This window comes from Malurus melanocephalus, unplaced genomic scaffold (genome assembly GCF_030028575.1).
Source record: "Malurus melanocephalus ecotype Western Australia unplaced genomic scaffold, MMel_1.1 scaffold_12, whole genome shotgun sequence".
Classification (NCBI taxonomy): Eukaryota; Metazoa; Chordata; class Aves; order Passeriformes; family Maluridae; genus Malurus; species Malurus melanocephalus.
In genome coordinates, this window is record NW_026623244.1 from 2,299,799 (window position 1) to 2,325,787 (window position 25,989).

Genomic DNA, 25,989 nt, shown 5'->3' on the forward strand with positions numbered 1-25,989 from the left:
ACGGAAAACTCTGAAGTTCGTTAATTTTTGTATTTTTGTATTTGTAGGACCTCTCATATAACTGGCAGGTAATATAATAAAGAACAGTCAGTGTAGTTGAAGGCTGAAGGGTAATAAAATTTATTTTTTTCCCCACTCTGTCTGTATATGTATGGAAYAGATGGACAAAGGCTTATGCTTTAAAAGAGGCTCTGCCTGCACTGAACCCATGGAATTTGTGGTGTCARTAGGACCAGGTTTTTTATAACCTGTTATTTGGTAAATATTTTAAAAAATCTTTGAGAACCTTGGAGTCTTCCTAGTAACATCTTTGTGTAATGGGCATTGTGGCAGAGAATCCTGGGTATCCAAAGCAAGGATWTCATGAAAGCAGTGATAATAATTTTGTAAGTTGGGATAGCAGGGCATTGCCTCCTAAGTGTGGGGTTGTAAATCCTGCTTGAATATTAAACATATGCTTAACAGTTTTTCCAATGGTAGTGGAATAGCACCCTGTTGTTTTGGGTATTTGTTGGGACTAGTATATTGTATAAAAAATGTTGATTAATTTTCTTCTACCCAAAACTTCATGCTGTAGATTTTTCTGCACTTGGTGCAGGCCTTTGGTACTTCAGTAACTTCACCCTCACTTCTCTGGTAATGTTTCATTTCAGCCACTTTGCTCCATTAAATGTATGCAATTAGAAAAGCAAATGGCAAATTTGCWATCGCATCAGTGAAGTATTTAGTTTCATAGACTTAAAAAGCCAAATTTGTTGCACCATGCTTTCCGCAGTGTAATATGTACTATAAACATCAGAGAGAATAGGCTGACCTTAATATTTGCTTCTCCGACTAAATCGCCGCCTTGCAGCAGTTATTTCCCACTGAATAAAAAGTTTAATTTCACGCCCTGATTAGTGCTAGTATGTGCAGGTGGATATTTATTTTATGCAGCTAAACTAATCTGCCTTGGCAAATTATTTGCCAGTCAGCAGAGCTATAATTCCTCATGAGTATTTGGTACTAAATTATCATTCTCATTAGTAAGATAAAGCAGACTGTTCTAACCACAAAGTTTGGTTASGCAAAGAGTTTCCTAAATAATGTTTGGAAGATACAAGGTGTGTGGTAGCTTCAGCATTCTCAATATACTATAGTGAATATTGTGATATACAAAAAGCTAATGAGGATTTTAGAGGAAGAAAATAAAATTATTCTATAGCTGTGTCATCTCTAGAGGTAAGGTAGGAATGTACACTGTTCAGAGATCACCTCTTCAAGAGGTGTCGAATGACAAAATCAAATGGCCTTTTTTGGTTGGCTACCAGAAATACTCCAAGCTCTGATGTCTGGACCATAAATGAGATGAAAATATAAAATTATGTTGTTTTCTTCTTTGTTTTCAATGCTAGCAGCTACTGAGGTAGCAGAARGAATGACATGAGACAAAAAGTTAAATGGCAGAGTAAACTTCCTGGTCTGGTCTCATTTTAAAATTCACTTCACACTCTAAAAGCATTTTAAGTGKGGAACAGAAAGTATTTCCTGGCATACAAATGTTGAGTGGATATGCTTGTTAAGCAAATGTGTTCATCCACTTCTATGGATTTTACTGTGTTGGTGGTTTGTTCATACCATAAAACATGTTAATGAGAAGTACATATTTTCTGTTACAAGGACAGTAGTTTATACCTGGAAATCAGGAATTCTCACTAAGGATTGTGTGAAGGGATTCCACTAACGTTTTTTTCATCTGTATAGGTTGTCATATATTCTTGTCATATTCATTTTCTCAGTGATTACTGCAACAGTATTTATGGTATAAATGGTCAGGTCACATTTAAGACCAGCAAAACCAGCAAGCTGAGGAATTTGATTTTTTCATCATCTCAAATTTTCATGCTAAATTCATCAATGCAGATGGAACAAGCTGCTTTCTCACTTCCTTGTCTGCTTACATTGTGTCATCTCAAACTGAATGCATGCTGGTGAGATTTGTGTAATACATAACTGTCCTCAGTAGCAAGCTCAACTGGTGTTTCCARTACTGAGTGTTTTCTTCAGTTTTCATCATTTCCTTCTTACAATTCAGGAGATGCTTAACAAGGCTTATTCTTTATAAATTTTAAGCGATTTTCCACAGAAGGGCTGAATCCACTGTGTATTCAGCTGTGGAAGCTGAAAATTAATTGTAGCATAGCAGAGTCCAGTGGCTGCAGCTAAAGAGTAAGTGCTCAAAATACAATTAATAAGCAATCAAACATGAAGCTATTTCCTTGACAGGATACTGATTAGTGCTGTGAAAAACTTCTTGATACCACAGAAATGGTTGAAAAGAAACATCCTGGGAACTGCATTAAATATTTCCTGTGTATTAAACAACAGAGCTTTCTAATTCCTCCTTTTCTGAGGTTCTGGGGAAATCTTGTGTAGGACAAATGCTGCCCCTGCTTACAGAAAGAGAAAGCTGAAGCTCAGGCATTTGCCAGGGGCCATGGACTAGAGAAATTTGTGTAGGGTCATATGGTACACTGATAATAGAAGGCAGAATACAAAGAAACCAGTTCTTCTAATAGCTAGCCTTGTGCTTCTGACCATGTTTTGGTTAATTTTACAATTGGCTAGCCACCTGTTAAGATAACCCATTTTATCATTAAACAAAATTAATTTTAAAAATGGCTTGAAACTGTCTGATTTTAATGGGATCTGAATATTCTTAGTTTTAATCTGCCTCATGAGGCTTGTCTTTCTTCTGGGAAGTACATTGTTACATCATTAAAATATCATCCCCTACTGAGAGAGAAATCGGTCCCATTCACTAAATGGCARTGCTGAAACAATGACAAGTATTTCTAAAAACTGCATTAAAATTCAATTTTTTTTCTCTTCTATGTGCAAGTTCTGTGGTCCCATTAACCAATGGGTGCTCAGCCTATTTGCCGTTGTGCATGCACAGCCRGATTTGTTAGCTGGGATGACAGAAGGGTTCAGAAGCAGAGATGATGACTTACAGTTTTAAATTGTTTCACTTTTCCACAATGATTTTGCTTGGAAACAAATTATTGATCATAATTTTGYACTCTCTAGCTGTTTCTAGTCCTTCTCAGTACTAAAAATTGAGAAACATCTGATTTAATTTTCCCTCCCCCACTGCTAAAACAGGGTCTTGTGCTGTCATTTTGTTGAGAGCAATAGAAAGGAGAGAATGAGGAAGAATGGGGAAGTTCAGCAAGGTTTCCAGTCTTTTTGAGGGAAGGACAGAAGTGTTTACAGTCTGTGGGCAGGAGCCATGCAGCCTCTTGGCAGAATCCACTGGAGTAACCAGTTTGGACTGGAAGAAGCAAAAAAGCCTAATACTGGTTTAATTTTCTTAATCCCATGGTGAGAAGGGAAAGGTTGCAGGAGCATACTACAAAGGAATGAAGAAATTTTTAAGTGCAGTTGTATGTCAGCAGAACAATTTTAAGTGCTCTTCTAACTGTAGTCTAGATGGACCTGTCTTCTTCAAAAGCGCCTGGAGCAAGTGGATAATACTAGCCAGAGCAGAACTCTGGTGTGAATTTGGTCAACTGGCTTTGTGCCTACATGAGGTTTTTTCTCTCATGGTATTTCCAGCTTAGACATAGTTATTCTTAYAGATTTGAGGGGTTCCCACCCCCCAATATAAGGGGATGAATTAAGCACTGGAGAAATGCGATGGCAGTCTTTGCTTGGATGTTAATCAGGGCTGGACTGTATGCTGACTAGAAAAGAGTCTGCACGTTTCCATGCTTGCCCGTACAGCAACCAGAACAGTCTCTAGTTGTTTCAGAGAAAAATGGTCTATCATGAAAGTCGGTCATACAATGTAGTCAGTCTCCCTCTGTACACACATCATTTGTAATTTATTGTGAGAGYGATGCAGAATGGAGCAGTGTTTATGTGGGAGTTGCTTTTAGTTTATGGATAGTTGGCCTTGAATTCTGTCTATTAGGAAGATGTTGGCGATTCTCCAGGGGGGTTGTTCATTGGGYCTGCTCAATGCCCTTCCTTCTTATATGCCAAAACTCTCAGCATGACTGAGAAATGCAGCCAGCTATCATTCATCTCCTGCAAATTAGAACAATGAGAAGTGGGTGTAATCTCAACAAACGATGGATCGATCTCGTTTTAGAAGATGGGTCTTGGAATCATCTCAGCAGTTTTCTAAAGAAATCCAAATAATGTTAACAAGCCTCTTCAAATATGACAGAAGGTGTTTTCTGTTATTAATATGTTMTAAAGGACAAAAAACTCCCTTTTCTTTTTGTAACATTTTCCTTTTTATTTTTCCTGCTGTTGACTGGGATGACTCCAGTGAGGTATATTGCTCTAGTACTTTGTTACAGCTGTTGTTATAAGCAAGCATAAATACCCTGYGAGTTTTTCACCATCAAGAAAATACTCCTATGTATCCATAAGCTCACTGAACTTAAAATAAGATTTTCTGCAGAGATGATAAAGAGCCTGTCARTGAGAAGACCCATATCAGTGTTGGATTGGAATAGGTCTTGTGGAGCATGGGTTCAAGTCTGATACTGGCAACCAATGTATTCTCTAAAGCTTTTGCAAGCTAYTGAAAGTAGTTGCTAAGTGAAATTCTCTTTGCTGTGCCATTGCAGAGCTATTCCAAATTTGACTRCTTTGAAATTCAGAATCCTTATTTTCCTGCTTAACTCCATTCATGGCTAATTCATTCTCATTTGTTCATRTGCCAGTGTCCTTGAGCTTAAACAGCTCTCCTTGTTCCCCTGTGTTCATCTGCAGATATTTATGGAGACCAGTCATATTCTGCTCTGAGGTGGATCTGGTCAGGCTAAACCAGCATTTTAAAATTTATTTTTCCTTCTGTCATAAGATTCTGTCATAAGAATTTTCTGTAACTTTTGATMATCTTAGTAGACCTTTTTAAACAGCTGCAGAATTTGATTAGTCTCCCTGAAACATGAATGACCAGAGCTATATAGAACATTCCAGGAAATATTTTATGGATTCCTTATGCTAGCAGTAATCCTAATTCCTCTCTTCTGGGAATTTTTTACTTTATACAATATTCTGTAGTAGTATTTGCATTTCCAGGGCTACATCTTGTGGGTGAGGCATCATTATCTAATGACTAACGTATCCCAGGGCCTCTTTCCCTCTTCCTGTGTTCCTAATTTATAATGGAAATAATGTAACTTCTTGATTTATATGCATCATGTGTCAGTTCTGTTACCAAATCTTCAAGATGGTCTTTCCTATATATTTATGATGTCTCTTTTATTTCATTAGCGCATCAGTAATTCTTGGGATTTTTTTAGCCATTATTGAACATATTTAACATTAATTTCAACACTAATAATAGATTTCAATAAGGATCATTCTCTGTACAGCTTGATGATTCTTTTTTCAAAATTGCCTGTGATGCTCTACCATTTTTAGTTTTTTATCCTTATAATTCTGGTATTAATCCTAATCCTCTTCATTTTAACTAGTAACTTCCTATTTGTCATCTGTCGAATGCTTAACTACTTGTAATTTGTCTGGACTTGAATGATCTTCTTAAAGAAGAAGATTTGGTTAGTCTAGCACTAATTCTCATTTGTTCTAAATTGGGAGTAGATTTACTTAGCTTCCCATGGTGACTGCTTCATTTTGGCAATAGTTGTCAGTACTCAGTCTCAGTAGATTTTCTTTCTTGGGCAACAGGTCATACTGCTTGATTTTTGGATTTTTAGGTTTGATTTTTTTCTTTTTTTGGCCAGTCATTTCTGCAATGTTTTGGATTTGTTCTGGGTAGAATTACAGGTGGTTGTCCCACATGAGGATGCTACCAGGGTCTTCAGCTGCTGCTGTTACCCCTACTTSATCTTGGCATTGTAGTCCTTCAAGACTGCAGGTGATGCTTTGGAGGTTCTTGGTTGAAGGAGGAGTTTGCTCTAGTTAAGCCAAGCAAAGGCTTGCACAGGTTTGCATCCTGTGCCAGGAGTTGAGAACTGTCATGGAGCTGAACTTGGTACAGGGAATTAACATAAGGAAAAGAAATTTAATGTATTTTGGTAAGTTCTTGAGGCAATTAGTTATGGATTCCAAGTTACTTCYGATGGGTGAAAAGGTCCTGCATTGTAATTGTTGCAGAATGCTTTKGAAGGGAAATGTATTGGGACAGAATGGCCATTCCCCCAAAAAGGAAGTGTTTTGGTTACTTTATTGAACAGGAAAATGTTTGAGGAGTGCTGGAGCCTTCTCAGAAGACAACGGCTCAGTAGCTAAGCAGAAAATGTGGTTGAATGTGGGAGTCTGGTCTTGAAAGTGTTTCCTYCTCTTTAGAAAAAAATGGTATTCCTTTTACAGATTTGTCTGCTTAAWGTGTGAACTGCAGATTTCCTTTCAGGATAGCAGGCACAGACCTGTMACCCATCTCCCCTGTGTGCTTTTTTTGTCTGCTACCTAAAATTCAGCAGGAGATTGAGAAGGTGAAGGTTAACTTTGTAGGTTCTTATGCTGATTATGGAGATAGTAGTTTTCCAAACTTAATTTTCTTTACCTTGGCTGTATGTTTTTTTTAAGTACAGGAGCTTTTGTTCCTCACACTTTGAATTTCAGTGAAAAATTAGAATCCAGGTGAGCTTTCTGACTTTTCTATAGACTTAGAAAAAAAGAGACAAGATACTTGGAAGGCAGMAACTTCATTTTATTGATCTCTGGACAAGCTTCCAGCTGCTGTTTTATACATAATGCTTGCASTTTGAATGTCACTGTTTTTTGTTGGATACTTACCTGGCACAAATTCAGAAAGTTGCATGAGAAATGGAGCTTCTCTTTGCCACAGATCTTGCAGTCTTGAAAGAAGCTGGATATAGCACTTGAATTTTATACTTAAAATGTCAAATGGTTGTGAAGTCAARCATGGGCACAAAGAGGATCTCCACACTGCTAGAGTAAGCATGTTTGTGGATCTTGCTGTTACTTTGTTCAGAGATTAATGGAGTGCTGTCATGGGTCTCCATTTAGTTTTCARTACTGTAGCTTAGTATTTTTGTGAGCCCTAAAGAAGATATCCAGGTGTTTCATGTTACTAAAGTAGTTTACCTGGTTGCTGCTGCTCTTGCAGGATATAAAAAAACCTTGCATCTATTTATCTGTCAAGGAGTATAAATAGGCACTCTCCAGTGGGAGTTGGTTTTGAGCAGATCTCAGTCGACAAACTGAGGCAGATTCATTAAAGAACTGGAGTAGCCATGTTCACCACGTGCGGTGAACTCATTAAGTTCGCAGGCAGTCAGAACCTACTGTTCGAGAGTGCTGTGTCCTTCTGAAGGAGTTTGTATCAAACTGTGAGACCTGACAGTCAGCTGACTTAGTGTTTGTTCATTSTTTCTACAAAATCTCACAAAGGGCACACTTAAATATTGGCAACTCATGGTTTTAGGATCAGAGAGTTCATGGGTTTTTCTCCTAGTAGCAATGAAAGATTTTGAAATCATGTGTTTGGTTTTGTGGAATTAAAGTCTACAGATCTAACTGTGCCTTATTTTGAGTATTGCTTTGGGCAGTAGAGTCAGGGATCTGTTTGGGCCATGAAGTTGTATATTGTGTAATAGGAATTCAGTTTATTGCTGTAATGGATGCAAACTCATTACAAGTTCTAGGCCACAGGGGATACTTTCCTTTGCTGTGGAAGTCATCTCAACTGGACAATCTTCAGTGCAACTGGCCATGCCCTTCCRTGTCAGTGACTGACAGATCTAATTCTGCCTTTGTAGCCGAGAGCCTGTTAGTTAATGGAGTCATGAATATTGTTACTCAGAGGCAACCTTCTGAGTATTAAAATGCATTATTCCTGTTCTTCACTTGATATTTATCAAACAAGGTGTTATATCTAATGAATTCARTGCTATTGTCAAATAAATACTGGGTGTAGATCATGACTCAAAAGAAGTGGTAGTATAAGTACCTTCATTATTGCTTGCAGTGAGAAAGAGAGATGGGTTTAGTTTGCTTGTTTAAATCSTATGTGATGGAAACCCAGAGTGAATGTCTTCTCGGAGGGAAAAGGAAGCATTACGGGTGATATGATCAGATTAATAAGATCCTTAGTATGTATATATTTCATACAAGTCTCAGCTTCCCCCCCCCCCCCCCCCCCCCCCATTTCTTCTTACATGGAAGCAGATGAAATGCAGAGGCAGCAGTACTGCCTTGGAAGTACTATAGTAGGTTTCCTTTTATAATTATCATTCCTGACGTATTTATCCTTTCTATGGAAGTGAAGATGCAGATATTTAAGAACCCTTCTTGCACAAAAAAGCCCAATTTCCGTTCAGTACTTAATTAGCACTTGTTTATGACACAGCATCTGATTTGATTTTCGAAACAAATTGCACAGTAAAGAGGCTGATATTTAAACTGTATAGTAACCACAGCTCCAGCTGTGACTCAAATCTTGTAAGCCTTCAGGGGTTGTGTTTAGGCTTAGAAAATAGGAACTCAGGCCTGTAATTAAATGTCCTCTGAAAATCAGCCTTTGTAGAGAAGTGGAGAGGGTACCWCAGAATTTTAAATTACTGACTTGTTCTCAAAAATCATTCAGTTGTTCTGGGCCTTGCTAGGGACTGCAGAAATCACATGGATTGAAAATGGTAGAATAGGTTACTAAAGGAAAAAAGCCAGGGGTTGCAGACAAAGAGATGAGCAAAGWAAGCTATTTTGGCTACTCAGTTTTAGACAGTTGCAATATATATAATAATTTTAATRTATGGCTAATGTATAGATAACAAGTTCAGTGGACACCAGAAAGACTAGAGAGACTAAAGATTTCATACAGAGTAAAATTGCATTTCAGAACTGTTAGTTGTGCTGATGGTTGTGGAATAAGCCATCTGTGGTAATGGAAGGCTCATTTTTAAAGGAAGGCCTCAATCATAAATGTGAATGTCTTGGGAAAGGAGGTAGACTAGGTTATATTATTAATTAATCACTCACCTAAATTAAAATGTGAAATATTAGCAAAATAGCATAGATAGAAATTAGCAGTTATAGTGCTTTCAGAATTACTTTTTGAGGAAAGCACTCGCTGGCGATGCTATTGAAAAAGAGAGCAAAATTCCCTTAGCAGTATTTCCCCTAGAAAGCATGACTTTYCAGTCATGGAAAATGCTGGAGCAGATGCTGAGAGAAAATACTGTGCTTATGAATGGTATTGAACTATRAGCATAAACGATGTGTCTGCATGAAAATACAAAAATTAGTAGGTCTTGCTGGGCAGTTAATTGTACTGCTGGTGGAATTGCTTTGAATGGATGATAAAAATGGAAGATTTTAGTGTTGATTGATAGATTAATACAGTTTGCAAAAAAAGACAGGTTTTTGTCTTTTTGAGGCTGGGGGGAAGAGGAACAATTTAATTTAATTTTATTTTTTTAAATTGAYAGTCCTTTTGTAGTCCTTTCTACTGTCACTGGGATACTGCAAATCAAAATATTTTAACCAGATGTTCTACTTTAATTGCCTTCCTCTGCTGAAGAATGCGTTYCTAGGTATCATTTACAGTGTTCCTTGGAGAACCACAGAAATTCAGAATTTGGGAGATTGTTCATAAAAGTTTAGCCAGTGGACAATCTGTGAAATTTTAATTAAATTATGTTTTCTGTTGTGCTTGATTTGATGTGAATSGGGGCTCACTTGTACAAATACCCCACTTTAATGGCTTAAGCAGCAGGATGTGGGTAGTGACACACACATCTCATACTGGTAAAATTTGCTTCTCTTCCGTGTAGTCTCATTTCTTCTTAGATAAGAATAGGTTTATCAAATACAGAGGAGACATACCGCATTGAGAGGATTTTGCAAATACAGTATTGAGGGATGAGTGATGTGTCTTAGTTTCTCCTACTRTTATGTTTAACTTGCCAGCGTTGAAAAATAAATTGAGTTTACAGTAGCTGCTAATCTGCTAAAAGTCCTGATTGCTTTTTTTRTAATACTCAAGCAACTTCACTTTCACAAAAAATCGTGCTGATAAGAATTGTCTAAATGGAAATACAGTGTTATCTTTGATATTGGAAACACTTCTGCTTAGGAGTAATCCTGTTGGTGGCAACAGAACTGTTAATACACTGACATATTTACAGGACCAGGGTCTTAAAATTAAATGGTTTAAGTCAGTGTCTTAAATCAGTTATTCAAACTACTCTGGACTGATGGACTAGCAAATGTTAAGCAGCTYGCTGGTCTGAAGAGCTTGACTGTTATCCTTTAATTTGTAGGTTAGGTGACAGAAACAGGAAGAAATGAAGTAATTTTTCACAATTTGTTGTGTGAAGTTGGGCACATCTGAGACTGGTATTCAGGACTCTCTACTTCTGACACTGTGATTTCAAAAGATTGTTATTTCTGCTTTTTTTTATGAGGGCTTTCTTTTCCTGGATAGATACATACTGCCCTGTGTTACTTTGAAAAGGCAACTGTAGCACTTGAGCCGGATGTAAAATGTGCGTTTCTGTTGTGTTCTTGCTAGATATAAAGCACTTCATATATTTTCTTCCATTTCCAAAGCACACAGAAATATCAGCAGCTCCTCTCAGCAAACCTGTGAGGTGGGTTAAATGAGTGTTGTCCTCATTTTACAGTCGTAGAGAGACTAGCCACCCATGATGTTAGTGCTGAAGGAAGGATTAGGTCTTGGAGGATKATGCTTCTAGCTGTGTGAGAAGTCTCCTAAAAGCACAGTTTGTTAATGTGTTAAGCATTGCAAGTCCAAACACAGCAGATGAATCCAGTAACCAGATATACTTGACTTTTAATTTATCAGCAAAATGGCGGTTATTAAAATTCATGTTCAACTGAGATCATTGGCTGGGACACCAGGGCATAATCTTACTACTGCTTTGAAAGATTTAGGAGGATTTAAATTCAAACTGGAGAGGGGCAAAAATAACTAGTACTCAAAGTATAAWGTAAAATCCTGAATGTGTACTTCTCTTTAGAGACAAAGATTTTAGCCTATTCTAGTTCTTATTTTATTTTCAAATTCTAAGGCTGGACTACCCACCATAGGTGTGAAGGTTTGTCATTCAGCTCTAACACATTTTTTCTCTCCAAAGAATTGTATTTTTTGGTGTTACGAGTACCAAAGTGGATGCAGTTTGTACAAACTAARTATTGTGTTGACTCAAGAACAAATGAAGAGTAAACTCACCTTCAACAGAGCCTTTCTGAAAATGAGAAAGCTTTTTTSCAGCCTTCTGAGGAGGAGTGGTAGGGGCACAGATCTGATTTGGAGGGGAAGTACTGTGAATTAATAAAGGGATTGTGAAGTAGTTTCCAGGAGTAAGACAGACTCTGGACTTGTTGTATGTGGATGTCCTGTCTGGTCTGGTTTCTTAGATGTGATTTTAATTTCTAAGCATCTCCTTTTTTGGGGGGAGGGGGAATGGGGAACGCTTGAATCCATTTGACTGTGACAGTATCTTTGAACGGCAAATTAATATCCTGCCAGGCAGTGTTTTGGGTTTTGTTGCATACCTTTTCTTAGCTGTAAGTTATACTTTGTATGTTTTGTGCTTCTAGAGCAATTGGATGTCTTGCCTTTCCTTCAACCCAATAAACCATGAAAACAGTAAATGGGGAGGAGATTATGTTTGTCTGTTGAATTAAGGCATAATTTATGGCTGTGTGTGAGTATAGTTTCCTGCTACCCTGGTATTAAGGCTGCACCTCTTCTGGAATTTTCTGTGATCTCTTCATGTTGTCCAGTGTCTGGTCTGACTRTGTTGAGAATGGTGACTGTGAAAACATTCATAGCTTGACTGCTGCTGTTTTGACACCATCTGCTTTATGTAGTGTCAAAAGCATTAATGATCATTAGTCTTTGCTATTGTGCCCACCACAGAGGCTGTGCTTATCCAAGTGGATTTTTGTGGAAATTTAAAAAAAAAAATACCTGTATATACTGAATTGAAATGTGAAATGGTGGAAAACATAATGGTAACCTTTTTAAATAAAGTGTTCTTAAAGCAGCTGATATCAGAGCAATAAACAAGAACTAACCTGGGGACTAAACCTTCATACGTGGTTTAAAAAATCTGCATTGTTTAAAATGCTCCAGAATTTAGACTTAGGTTAGCTAGGTCCCAGTGTAAAAGGAGGTCTCTCTTATGTCTATTCTCTCCTAGCCCCGAATACACATGCCAAAAGATGGATTCCAACTTATATCTTCTGGATACCAAGCATGGCTAAAGCAGGTTGGACTGTATTATTGTTATTCATCTCATGTGAGGGACCGTGTTGGACACCTGTGCTTGTCTCATTAGTGAAGTACATAAATGAGGGTGTAATGAAGTTACAGTGCCATGTTAGCTGATACCCCTCATAGCCATCACTGTTTTGTGTTYATGCATGCTGTGTTTGTATAACATTTTCTCACCAGTCTGATGAATGTGCACTTCCTGTAAATAAAAGTTCAAAATGCAGTCACCTGGAAGCAAAGAGGGTCAGAGTCTGAGAACAAATCTACAACAACAGCTTGAATTACAGAATTAAAATGGGCCTTCGAACACAAAGCTGCATGGTGGTGATGCTGGTAATAATGGGAAGGCCACTGGGTTAAAACTCAAGAGAATTGCATCTAGCATCTAATTCAGATCTGCCTTGGTGAATCAAGTATAGACACTTACTCACATCACATAACAATTGTGCAGTTTGACACAGTCTGACACTGTGGGGAGTCCCCACTCGGAAGTGGCCTAGTGCTATATTACTCTGGCTATTATTAAAGGCCAGGCTTTAGATGTCTCAGCAGTCTGCCTCTAGCAATTGCTGTCAGCTTTTCACTTTTGTGAGTGAAAAATCCCCCTTCAGAAAAAATAGCTTAATTTACAAATGGCCTGTACAGATCTTGTCTTTGGTGAACATACATACATAATGAATCTTGCGTCCTTGATAATACATGGCTTAAAGTTGCTGTTTTTGTAGAAAGCCACAATGTGTTGTTATGGCAACAAACCTGGAAAWATGAAAACAGCACAGATAAGCTGCATCCTGTTGTCATGGCAACTGCAGTTGTGAAATGACGAAACATGGTGGTGAAGTGATCTGTGGTACTGTGAGCCCAACAGAAACAAAGAGCCAAGTCACTTGAGCAGAGTGTGAGAATGAAAAGCTGCAGCAGCAAATTCCCTTTAAATATGAGAGCTTCATTGAAGGTGCTAACAGGATGGGCTTCATTGTCTCCAGTCTTGTGTCACTGTCCTAACAGCAGTAAGTAGTAACTTGCTTGTGTAAGTTGCTTACTGCTGTCAACTTAGACTGACTTCTGTGAAACTGAGCAGAGCTTAAACACCTGTAACAAGATGGACACTGAGTCTTACATTTGCAAACCATTTCTGTGAATGAATGATGTGCTGCAAAGGTTGAAGTGTGCTTTGGAGCTTCTTTCTGAGAGACTATTTCTCTCTCTCTCTCCAAGTTCACACTAGTGAAGGTCAGTTGGGACACTGAGGCTTATGTTTTCTTGATTTAAACTTTGCTGAGCCGGAGGCAAGGTGTCTCAAAGGAATCTCAACTCTGCAATTATTGTCTCACAGAGCTCAAGTTTGTTGACCTATGGGGCATGGCATTGGTTTCTGTTTCTTATGTGGGTTGGGAGAACAAAAGGAAGAGGATTGTGTGGCTGTTGTGTTTTCCATTTACTTTGGAGGCAAACAGACCAGCCTTACATTAAGAGTACTCCGATGCAAGTGGGATATATGCTTTTTGGACTCTGAAAAATGTCGAGGGGCTAAAAAACCTAAAATGCACAGTAGAATTTCCAAGGAGGCTTTACATTAGGCAACTTCAAATAATAGAAGAACTTCAACTTTAAAAAAAAATAAATTTTTGTAAGCATGCTTTTTTTTTGATTTTTAGTTTATTGATATTGGGTCTAATGTCTGTCTCAATTGTCTTATTCTTCGATCTAAGGAGAASTTACAACCTATGCTTGTCATCACCAGATACTGTCGTGGAAATAGCTTTGCTATTTCRGTTTCGTGCTGTGATTTCACCACAGGAAGTGTAAGGGTAAGGCGATTGATGCAAAACTTGGGAGGAGCTTTCATGAGAAGCAGAGAGGTTAAATTTTTTTCAGGTGATAYTGATTTGGTATAGGATATCTATCAAAGGTACTACCTGTAGGATTCTTTAAAACTATGCATTGAAAAGACACTTTTGATGTATGTAAAAGTATAATCTCCTTATGCATCCAGATGGAATGGGGGCTGTGCGTAAGGTTTATTCTCCTGTTGTCTGTATTTTTAACAGGATCCTAACTTAATGATTTTTTTTTTCCTCAGCATGGCTGAGTATTGATCCACTGCCTGACTTACACAGAATATGAGAAGTATCCCAGTGACAAATTTGTATTAATGTGGACTAAAAACAGTTTATATTACAGATTAGRTGGAGGAAGATGGAGTTCTGCAAGACTGGACACATGCTATAAATATCCATAAAACTGACAATTTCATCTAAAACCAGTGCTGGCTGGATTTGCGTATTTTCAGCCTACTTAAACTGGAGATAATAGTTGAACACCACCTGAGCATGGGTTGCCCACACTGATGCCATTACCCTCTGCCCTTTAATGGCAGGTTTTATAGTTAATGTTGCTGTGCTGCAGTGGAGAGCTGTGTTGTGTTCTTATGTGGGCTAGAGGAAATATAGTACYAATGGCCAGAAAAACATGTTGCTTTAAGACTAGCATTTTAAGTAAACTGCACTGTTCTCTTTACTGTAGCTGTTTCCTGTTTATTTTTTACAGAAAGGTAAACACCTACAGTTTGTTTATTCAGCCTTGATCTTCATTTAAGCTTTTGACCTGCCAGCTATTTGTAACATCCCATCACCTAGACGTTGACCCTTTGAAGATGAGCCTCAATGGGCTTCTGAAGGGAGAAAGGGAGGGAATGTTTGCATAAAAATACAGTAAACAGACATGACATTCTAATTCCTGTATTATATGGACACTTTCTGTAATTTAAGCCAGACTATTGAAGTGGGCAACTAATTAGCTGAAACATTTACAAAACATTATTTTGAATACATAAACAGGGAAGTAAAAGAATCATTTTAGGTGGCTTCTGAAACATGGTAATTCAGAGTTAAAGCTAATCCCTCCCTTTTTCATAGCATTGTGAGCAAGTATGCATCACATAGGATATGTAATATAATGCACTCRTCTAAGCCTTTCAGCCTCCCACTGTCTTTTTGTAGTAGAATTTTTAAAGCCAAGTTATAAACCTGTAAATGTGTTTTATGCTGGAAATTCTTGGTGATACCTTAACTAGATTGGTACCAGCAAAGGCCAGTATAATCAAAACAAGGCACTTCAGATATTAATGGCCTGCACTTCAGTCAAGTCAGCTGGAAAAGAGAGTGTAAAAACCAGGACTGTGGGGAGAACAGGATTCTTCTAGAACTGCACTTTCCTGAGAGAAAAAAATGCAATGATTCTGGAAATATTTTCGTTTTGTAATTTTGTCATTTAGCATCTTCTTAATTTCTAAAACATCTATTCTATTTTTGATTGATCCATATGCTTTTTTAAAATTCAGATAYTAGCTCCTTGGGTAGAAAGTCGAAATAAAATTTCTTTCTGCAGTTCATTTATTAATACTTGGCACTCATATAGTACTTTATGTCCTCAAAGTGCTATGCAGACATATCAGTTATCCTTGAAACAGTTTTGTGTGGTAGGTGCATAACAATAACTGAGAGATTTTATGGAATTAAATAAAACTAGAGATGAGGGAAAAATCTAATGAAACTTCTGTTTCATGTCCTCCAATGGAGGTTTTTTCTCTGCAGTTTGTGTCATGAAAATAGAGATAGAAGTTCTAGAAATGATCCATTCCTTAGGATGCCCTGTTACTCTGCCCAATCTCATATGGAATGCCTAGTCAAAGAATTTTTAATGATGCTTTAAACTGGTTGGAATTCATCAGGCTTTGGACACAGAATTAYAGATTCATTAAGTTTGGAAGATGCCTCTAAGATCATCAGATATGATGGAGTTTAGTAGCACCTATGTTTTCTTGCTTACCAAACAGCCAAGTGCACTTAGTCATGTAAGATCTCCATTTTAAGCCTCCACATAGTTTCATGCTTTAAACCCTGGTGAGATTGCTCTTAGTAAGTTTGTGTAGGGCATGTTTTTAGCACTGCCATCTTTGGTGTTGTTTAAAGAAGCACACACAAGTCTCTGCATGTTTTACTCCTTAAAGAAGGGTACGGCACCTGAATCTTAAAGTTCTGCAGCTGCACTGGTTTAGATTTATCAGCTTCATGCATTAAAAGCTATAATTATGAAAACATTAGTATTGTCTAGTTCAGATGTGATCCATACGAGTTCCCTCAAGCACTTGGCAACTGAGGATCTTGTACTCCTTATAGATGGAAGTTGGTCCCTTGCTGGGGCGTGTAATTTCTGTTGACTTGAAATCACAGAGGTTGAGCTCCAGTAACCACTTTCTGGGGAAAACATTTCTTCACAAACATTTACCTAAAAGTTGTGATTTGATCCTCCCAGATCCCACTCAGGTAAGTTACTATTTGGATAATCTGAATACATAAATCCTTTTYCATGTGTCTTATCTTTGATATTTAAAAGTAGTTAATGAACTGGAATATCTTGTAAAAAGTTACTGTTAGCTAGGGAGTTACCAGAAGATTAGAGAAGAGTTTGCATAATATGTATGTTAAGGAAAATTTACTGAGCAATTACACACAAAGTGGGAGGCTGAAGGAAAAGGAACTCTTTACAGCAGTTGGAGCTCTCTGTGCACAGCAAAGCTGGCAGAATGTAGTAACACCCTGAGGGTGAAGGGGAAAACTGCTGCACTGAAGTCAGTGATCTGTACTAGCGTAAGAAATCCAGTATTACCTATGTTTGGAATCTAAGAAGAGTGTTATAATTGAATCCTAAGAGCATGTTTCAGCCTCTGATTTGTGAGACCTAATTGTTTGGTAGTCAGACCCTAGTTGTCCCAGAAACATACGCTCGACTTTCCCAAAGTGAAATGTTGGTTTGCTTGATTTGCACTTTGTGAAAAATAGTCCAAGGGTATTTAATGAGATAGCTCAGCTTATTTTATGGCAAAACAGGAGCACAAACCACTTTGAATCATCCCCATACATGCTTGTGGAAGTGTGACCAAGGTGTCTGAATGTAATAGAGGGTGAGGAATTGTGCAAAGCCGTGGCTGTGACAGCAACCACATCTGGCCCTTCACAATTCTGGTGCAATATGTGCAGCTAGAAGAGCTGATGGAGGGCTAGTTGAGCCCTGTGAGATCCTTCCCATGGTCACACTCCAAGGATTACTACAGTRTCCTCTTTATTTTTATAAATCTTTTTTTTTTACTGTGAAAAGACTTTCAAGAAAAACTGCCAGTGACAAAATCAGAAGTATCTGATTTTAAGTGTGGAAAACTAGTCTGGGGTGCAAGGAAGTGCAAATTTTAACCGTGTGGCTTTGACCATTATGTTTTGGTCTTAATTAAGACTTACAGCTTTTAATTTTTTTCTTGTTTTCAAATGAAAACAGGCAAAAAACTTTCTCCAAAAGTTGTAAAAGTATTAATTTGCTCTGAGACATGCTAGTCTCCTTGGTAAGTTCATAATTGGGCAGAATTTTTTTTTAAATGCATATTGTTGTCTCTCAGGTATATAACTACTTCATAACTGGTAAATCTGTATTCATATGTTAGGGTTTTTAAAGGCATATTATTTACACAATTCACTCGAATGGCTCCTTTGAAAGCTGTGTGACTCTCTCATGTAATTATGTATTTAGTATGCCTTGTATCCATCGTTGGGATGGGGGAAAAGAAAAAAAATAAGCCCAACAAAATCTACTAAAATAAATAATAAAAGAATATTCTCATTCCATTTTCACAGGTTTTTAAAAATTTTTRTTATATACTTTTTTCACATAAGAAGAGCTACCAAAGCTAAGAAGTGAAATATGTATGTGAGGTTTTTTAATTGTGAAAAGATACAAGTTGCACTGGGAATATTTTCTTCTTATATTTATATATATTTAATCAGAAAACACCTCTCAGAACGGTAGAGGGAAAAATAAGAGACACCTTTCATTTGTGTGTGTGTGTGAGAGGTTAAAAGAATGATAAGTGGACCAAAGAAAGGATCCAAAATCACTTTTTAGCCAGAAGTAAAGTTCTGGAATTGTTACTGAGTTTCATAAGACCAACATTTGTGATGTAAATAGCAGCTGCCTTATCTGATACTTTTCRTGCAATGTATTGCATTCTGCGGTGACAGGAATAGTGCAGACTGGACACAATGTGGAAGTGATGTGTGTTGTATTTTTGGTATTGGCTTAGTTAACTGTGTGGCCAAAAACAGTATTAGAGGAATTGAGTGAGATTGAAAGGTATTGGGGTTTGTTCTCCATTTTTTGTGGTATATGATAAAAATAATTCCGAATATTAGGAATCTTGGTAACAACTCAGCATGTGTTTGATAAAGGATTAAAATTCCTAAGGCATGTTTCCTGAGAAGTAGATTTTATAGAGTATGCAGGAAACAATAGTGTGAAAGAGACTTTCAGGTAGGATTGTTCTTGCCAGCCATCCCATATTTGCTTTCTGAATTGACGAAAAAAAGAAGTGGGGAAATAATCTATTTCCTCATATCAGGCACATATCTGGTTTATATACTTTTAATACTCTTCAGAGTACCCTTATGTTTTAGCTGCTACAGTTTGGGTGGTAGAAATTCTAGGACCTTTTTTCCCTTTTTGTCCTGGTTTTTGTAATATTTAGAAATTGTTATTGGCTTATCTTTAGAATTCACCTGCGTAAAGCACTGGATGCTGTATTGGAGCAGAAATAATTCTGAATTCGGAAAGGACTAAAATAGCTGTGGGTAGCATCTGAAATTAATATTATGTACAGTAGACCAAACACCAGCCCTGGGGAAAAAAAAAGGATTTCCTCTTTGGCTTTGTCACTAACTTGTGAAGCTGTACAAAAATATATTAGGCCACCTGTCAATCAAAGGTGTTTTAAGTGCACAGGTTATCATAAAGGTCAGTACAGGGTTCATGCAGGGGTAGTAGGTAATACCTCACTGTGTTAAAATGTGCCACAATTAAAGACAGTCAKTCTGTACTATTGTCTAATTAATTTCTCTGAAGTGATTATAAAGAAAATATCCTTCAGCTATTGTCTGATTTTMTTTTGGTCATTCTTGTTTTACTGTGAGCTCAGTATAGTCCGTTTGTGCTTTCMTACCTGTGCACTATAGTTCTGAATTGTAGCAGTCCAAGAACTTTTTTCCCCATGTACAGCCACTTAGTTTTACAGGACAAGGTGATATATTTCTGACCTGTAACACAATTTACTAAAACTGTGTTAGTTACCCCTAGTATATTGTATTTGCTGAAGGACTAGAAAAGAACAAATTTGATAAAAAAAATCCAGTCTGAAATGGTAATGTATAATCTTATAATGCAATAGCAAATAAAGTAAATAACCAATTTTTAGCAGTGGCAAAAATTTAGCCATTGAGTGTGTATTGAAATTTGTCTTTAGGACATCAGATAATTGGAAAAGAGGGTAAACTATTAGAGGCAGAACATCTGATGTAGTCAAAAAATGTTCTTGTAATATAGTTACAAGAATAATTGAATAGGTYAAAATACATCTTCCCTTCATCTCATAGTTACTGTCCACTCAGCTCGGGCAGTGGCTGTGAATGCTTCTAGCCTATTTTAAATGAAAATAAGGCAAACCCATTTTAATGACCAGAGGAGCAGCTGGAACTAGCCTCTGTCAGAAGGAAGATGCTGGTCTTGTTTGAAACTATACTCCCTGTATTTATTTAGTGGTAAAATACATTTCAGAGTTCAGGGAGTGGGATTTTAAAATCAATTGGAAAAAGAAATTGGGTTTTTCATCAAATAATTCCCTATTTTATGCCACTCAATATGTATTAAAGATGCTTAGCTTTTCTAAATAAAAAGCTTTGCCTCTCTGGATCTGAAAGTTATGCAGACATCCAATGTATTAATGCAACTGGGAGTTAGGAAAGTAAAGAGATTGCTGCATCCTGGCCCAGCACTTAGCAAGCAATACCAGCATTCCTATTTGGCTGTAGTCCAAGCACTGTGCATCTGTATCTTTGTTTTGATGAATCGATGTAGATTGACTTGAGTTCAGGAGAGGATTTTGTCAGTCAGCTTTCAAGTCATGAACATTGAGGCCAGTCCCTTGTTTGTGGAGCTGACAGTACAAAAGTGAGTGTTTGACACGTGGCTTGCTCAGTGCATGGGGATAGAGGCTGTTGAGATTTTTCAGAGATCAGTCTCTAAATGAAGTTGTTCTGTTGGGTCACTCATCTGATTTACACACAAGCTGTTTCTATTGAAGCACCTGGGGCCTTTTGTTCAGGCTTGTGAATAAACCTCTTTCAGTCACCAACAGTAATTTAGAGTCTCTGCTTCCTTCAATAGGTAAAAGGCAMGTATGGGAATGACACTTGCTTCCACACTGCGCAACTTCACGCTTATATTTTTAAGATAGGTAATAGAACTGTATCATTAATGTAGATTTGGTTATTTACTGGAGCAGATTTAGAAATCATCTCAGGTTGTTGTTAATTTTTTACTTTATACTTCCTAATTCTGGAACAGTACTAAGCAGCAAGAGTGCATGGGTGAGGAATGATATCCTCTGTAGGTGCAGAGAGCCCTGCAGAATAGCTCTTCAGTGTTTTCCTTTGTTATTGTGGCAATTTCAGAGGAAGACATTTCATTGCCTTGTAAGTTCCCTGGCACAATAGAGTGCCCTACCCGCCGACTGTAATGACTGTGACTTGAGCCATAATCTCACATAAACTTTGAGTCAACATAAGCTTGCCTTTGCACTGACAGAGCACTCCTCATTTTTCCTGTCTCTGTACCTTTCTATGCTTCAGTCAGTACAAATATTTAAAGTAACTTCTTTTTTTTTCTTGTCAGTCAGTTTTAATGGCAGTCAGTTCTTTGMGTTCACTATCACAGCATGAAAACTTGAGCCAACCCAAGGGATCAGTAAGTTTGAGAATATGGAATAAACGATAGTTGCAACTCTTGGATAACTCTGTATGAAGAAAGAAAAATATCATCCCATATTTRTTTTTATTATGTTATGAATCCTGGGATGGGTAATGGTAAGCAGCTGATGTTTACCTAGTAAATTTGCTCTGCATCATCAGAATCACCGTGCAGTGAATCCTCTTTGTTACAGTGACATTCTTAGAGAATAATAAAYGGCTTTGATTTAGGTAAATTAAATTGGTGAAATTCTTAACCATGTGTGTCCATTTCATGTGTGAATATTTTTTTTTAAATACTGATCGTCACAACAGCTTTCACTACAGTAGCTGTAGTGATACATATTACATGGCAAAGAAAAGATTGCTKGCATTTGGAAGGTTTTTTGTGTGTGGGAGTGTTTGGGAGGTTAGGATCGCAGACAAGAAAGTAGGCTCACTTTTGTAGCTTGTTGTAATATTACGGCTCTAATTTTTTTGGCTTCAGGAGGGGAATTACATACAAATTCGTGTGACATGTAATACTATGAAGTACTCAAATTCYTGTGTTTCAGTATCTTTGTAAAGTRAAGAGTTGTTTGTTTGGGTTTTGTTTTTTAATGAAAATGCGGTAAGGAATTTATTTTAAGGTATTGTAAACTTCTAATGAGAACACATCTGTTAAGTTATATTCCCCAGCAGTCTTTTAATACTATTTCTGGAACAGCAGTGTAAATTGCCACAAAGTACGGCAAAGAACATGGTGACAGACAGGGTTAATCTCTGCGTCTGTCTGCACAGGACCAGATCATGGATGTTGGTSATCACCTTTCTGCTCATTCAAAGATGGGTTATATTGCTGTTACATACTCTTTTAGTGCAAGATTGCGCAAGGTTTTCTAACCCTCTCAAGAGCAGGAAGAAACAGTGGCTCAGAAGGCAGCTGTCATTTCATACCCATTCCAGCTGCCCTTTCCACTCAAATTTCCGTACCCTCCCCCCATTTAAAAAAAAAAAAAAAGACGGGGGCAGGATTGCAAAAAAGAAGAGTATGAGGGTTTAAAATCTCTAGCAGCTAATCTATCACATCCTTCAGTTTTCATGGCTATATGCCAATTTAAAATACACTTGTTTTTTCCTGCCTTGCCAGTAATTAGACAAATGCAGTAGTGCTTATGGCATCAAAAACTCTGTGTCTGGTAAAAGCAATTGCTATCATAATGCATCCCTAAATTTAATAGTAGTGGTGTAAAATGAATAAGCRGCTCTCTATTTCAAGGGGTAATGGCTTTAACTATCAAAATGGCTAGTATTTTCCTTGATTGGCYGCTTTGGCTCCTTTTTTGTATTTCTGTTTGCAGGAACTGAATCAATTTGTTATAACAATTGTATTTCATTTAGCAAACAACAAGGCAAGCAGAAACATGAAACTCCTATAAAGTGTCACCAACTTCCTATTCACCTTGGATCACAGGGTTTTCCTTTTATCCCCTTTACAAACAAAACACAAGCCTTTTTTTTTTCCCTGCAAGTATTACACGTAAAAGTTGTCATTTACTTTTCTGCTTTCCTTGCAAAAKTGCCTTGTGTTCTGCCTGGAGTGTTGCTGTGGATGGAGAAGAGGTCTGATTAATTGGAAAGAAACTTCTTATTACTGGGAAAACTCAACACATTGGTGTAGAAAATTGATTAAAAATTTACTTTCTCGATCCATAGTGCCTTTGTCTTGCTACTATGACATCTGTAAAGCTTCTCTCAAGGAGAAGATGCTTCAGCAGTTAGTGCTCTCCTAAACAGGTCTCAGTTTTTAAGGCCAGGTGCAGTTGTTGATGCCATTTGGCTAAGCCTTAAAAGTTCCTGTAATCTGTGCCATCCTGTCTCATACAGTCCCATCTCATAGTTGTCCTTTCTCTGCAGTGCTCTATGCCCAGATCTCTGTGGCTGGGCTGCTCCAGCCTGGCGGACAGCATGCCCTCGCTGCGATGCCTGTATAACCCAGGGACTGGCGCACTCCCAGCTTTCCAGGTACTTTCTGTCTCTCTCCACTCCTTTTCTCCATCTGTGTGCGTGTGCATCTCCTTCTTTACTTGCCTGCTTGACCTCTGTTTATTCTGGTTCATACTTATGCCTCTCCTGTGCCATTCTGATCTCTGGTATTTAAACCCATCTTGTGTAGATTCAGGGCAGCTGRGGCATTTTCATTTACCTTGATATAATATAATTATTTCATCTAAATTGGCTTGATACCATAATCTTCTCCATTGGCTTTAAATTGWGTCAGAAAGATACTACTTAATTATATCTGGCAAACCGTATCCATCACACAGTCTCCAATCTGGCTATTCATGCAGTGATTCCCCTCCTATCAAAATTTTTTGTGTGCTACTTAAAGGACTGAGAGTGTGAGTTCATTGCCATGATGATAATTGATGCCAGAAATTCTTTACTTCAGATTTGTTAGCAGGAGTCTGAACATTTTGACTGCAGAAAATTATTGTCCAAGTAAGCTGTTAGTTAGAAGGCAAATAAAGGATTTTTTTTTTCCTTTGGTCTCTGAATTTGTTGGATTCAGGCTTTTCTGTCATGAGTCAGCTTTCTGCCAAATGAGTTTRTTCACACCCTTTGGATGACCAGTGAATCTTAAAAAAAAGCTGACACTCTCCTGTGGGTAGAGTCAGATAGGTATTGGGTGAGCATCGAGAAACCTAGACAAGATCGTTGCGAGCATTTTTGATGACTTGTAGACATAACAGCAGAGAGTGGGCACCAGAGGTGTCATGTTCACATTGGATACTCTGAGGTATTTATATATATAAATATATCAATAAATATAAGTATACATATATGCAGAGATTGAGGGGCTTTAGGAGTATCTCTGCAGAGAGCATGTTKATTTGATCTTACTGTAGCATGAACATTTACTTCAAGGTTTATGCTGCAGGATTATGCTCCTGCTGGCCTAACCWGTGGCAGAGAATTTTMTTCTGGTATCTTACAAAACCAGATMAAATGAATAGGCCAGAATCTTTTTACTTCTTTTGAGGAAGGGTCATTATATGCCTCTAAAGGAAAGAATGCAAATATTGTTTTAAATTTGACTTCTTGCTCCCAGAGTTAGAGAGTACTGGGGAAATAATCCTCTCAGTCCCAGGGGAGGCTTAAGTGTCTTGCATCATTTTGCTGCAACTCTTTTTGCTGACACAGCACTAGCACTGATGGACTCTGGAAGGTGTCCTGCCAGGCCTGCTTTGCTGAACCATGCTTTTAGCAGAGCTTTCCATGGGGGAGGGGGAAGATGACTTTTTATTAGTCTAAGAGGACTCCAGAGACAACAGGCAGAGTTTAGACTCCTAATCCTGATTTGCATAATTTGACTAAATCGGATGGGCCTAATTTTTGGGCTTTTGGCTGTTGWATAAATCTCAGGTCTCTTTAAGCTTAGCAGTGTATGGAAAGTAATTTATAAACTCAAATTGAGACTTCTTCATTTCTACATGAATTATTTTTGATTACTTAAAATAGGCATATATTACAAAGGGGAAGGGAAAGTAATTTATTATAGTTTAAGATGTTCTTGCTAGTGATAGATATGAACTTTTCTACTAATGTTGTGCATTGATATTTGAGGTCAAACAAGTCAGCTGCACAACCATTCATTGTGTTGGGATACTAATAGGATTGACATTTGCATTTCTGCAGATTTTGAGAGRCATTTCTATGTGTATTTAGTGACTAAGGGAATTGGGGAAGTATGTYCTACTTGCCATCTGAAATGGTAGACTGGGTACTCTTCGTTGAACTCTGATTGCTGTGCTGAGGAATACATTTACTGCCAGTTGAGGGAGAAACCACAATGCCAACAACAGCTTCTGCAGCACTGAGTCATCCACATCTCAGTCCATTTTTTTSAATGGGCTCTGATTGATCCTCATTAGCTTGCATGGTTTGAAGAAAACTCCCCTCTGAGGCATGGCTTCTGCATTTTCCAGTGCAGAAGGGAGTGGTTTGGAGCCTGCTTGARGCAGTGATACTGCAGTATTTCATCGTTCTTTAATGCTTTTTTTGGTATCAGATCTTCAGGAAGGCATTAAAGACTTTCTTGTACCCCAGCAAATTTTCTCATATTAAGTTACTTTGCTTTTTTTCCGTTGCAAGCTTGAAGTAACTGGAGAAGCATATCAATGTTCTTTGCTTGTGGCAAAAGAGAAGATGCCATCTGGAAGGCTACTTAGTCACTGCTGAATTTGTCTAGTTATTTACATGCCTGCCTTCAGATGCTCAGACAGAAATGTGGAAAGATGCTCTTTTTGTATAGCTCAGTTCAAGTCTTGCTGACTCCTCATGGGAAGCATTGACAGGTAGTCAATTTAGAGATGATTCTTTTCATACRTCAGGTAACTTAATTTTTCACAGTGTTTTTATTGTTGGACACACTTAGGTGAAAACAGGATCTTCAGGTTCCTCAATCCTGTTTTTAGGCAGTCATCCTGCRCTGGGGAAGGCTTTAAGGCTGAACCCATTAACAGGGGAATAAGGAGCTAGGAACAGTTCTTTTTTACATYTTTTACCTCAAAGGGCTTTGCAACTGAGAGTCCACTGTGTAACTGAATTTCATAGCAATCATGGWGGAAGATGGCAGCAAATTGGGACATGAACTCCTCTGAGGAAGAGGTCAAAGAGGATATTTTAACAAGAGAAGAAGGCCAGCCATTCAATTCTCATTGTCTTGAATGCCACATTKTACTGTGCTGTGATTCTGCAAAGCAACTGAAATTGGTTGCATGTAGATTCTCTTAATAATAAAGAATAAATTATGCAGAATGTACTAATTCTTCTCAGGAATTTGTGCTTTGGAAGTTTCCAGATGTGCCAACAGGTGTTTGTTTYCATGACATTTTTCATGTGAAGATAATTACTTTCCCTGTTGAAATA

At 37.8% G+C, this 25,989-nt stretch overlaps 1 protein-coding gene across 8 annotated transcripts in view; it reads left to right on the top strand.

Moving 5' to 3' along the window:
• BTRC (beta-transducin repeat containing E3 ubiquitin protein ligase) overlaps nucleotides 1-25,989 on the top strand; it is a 112,967-nt gene that overhangs the window by 4,640 nt on the left and 82,338 nt on the right. For 4 of the 8 annotated variants that reach the window (XM_057380024.1, XM_057380057.1, XM_057380050.1 and 1 more), the window contains exons 2-3: nucleotides 12,159-12,227; nucleotides 22,975-23,082. The exons of 2 other annotated variants lie outside the window; for them this stretch is intronic. In XM_057380024.1, coding sequence (XP_057236007.1) covers nucleotides 12,159-12,227; nucleotides 22,975-23,082 — 177 coding nt within the window. The remainder of the gene's footprint in view (nucleotides 1-12,158; nucleotides 12,228-22,974; nucleotides 23,083-25,989) is intronic. 2 more of the 8 variants (XM_057380066.1, XM_057380041.1) reach the window with 2 other exon arrangements.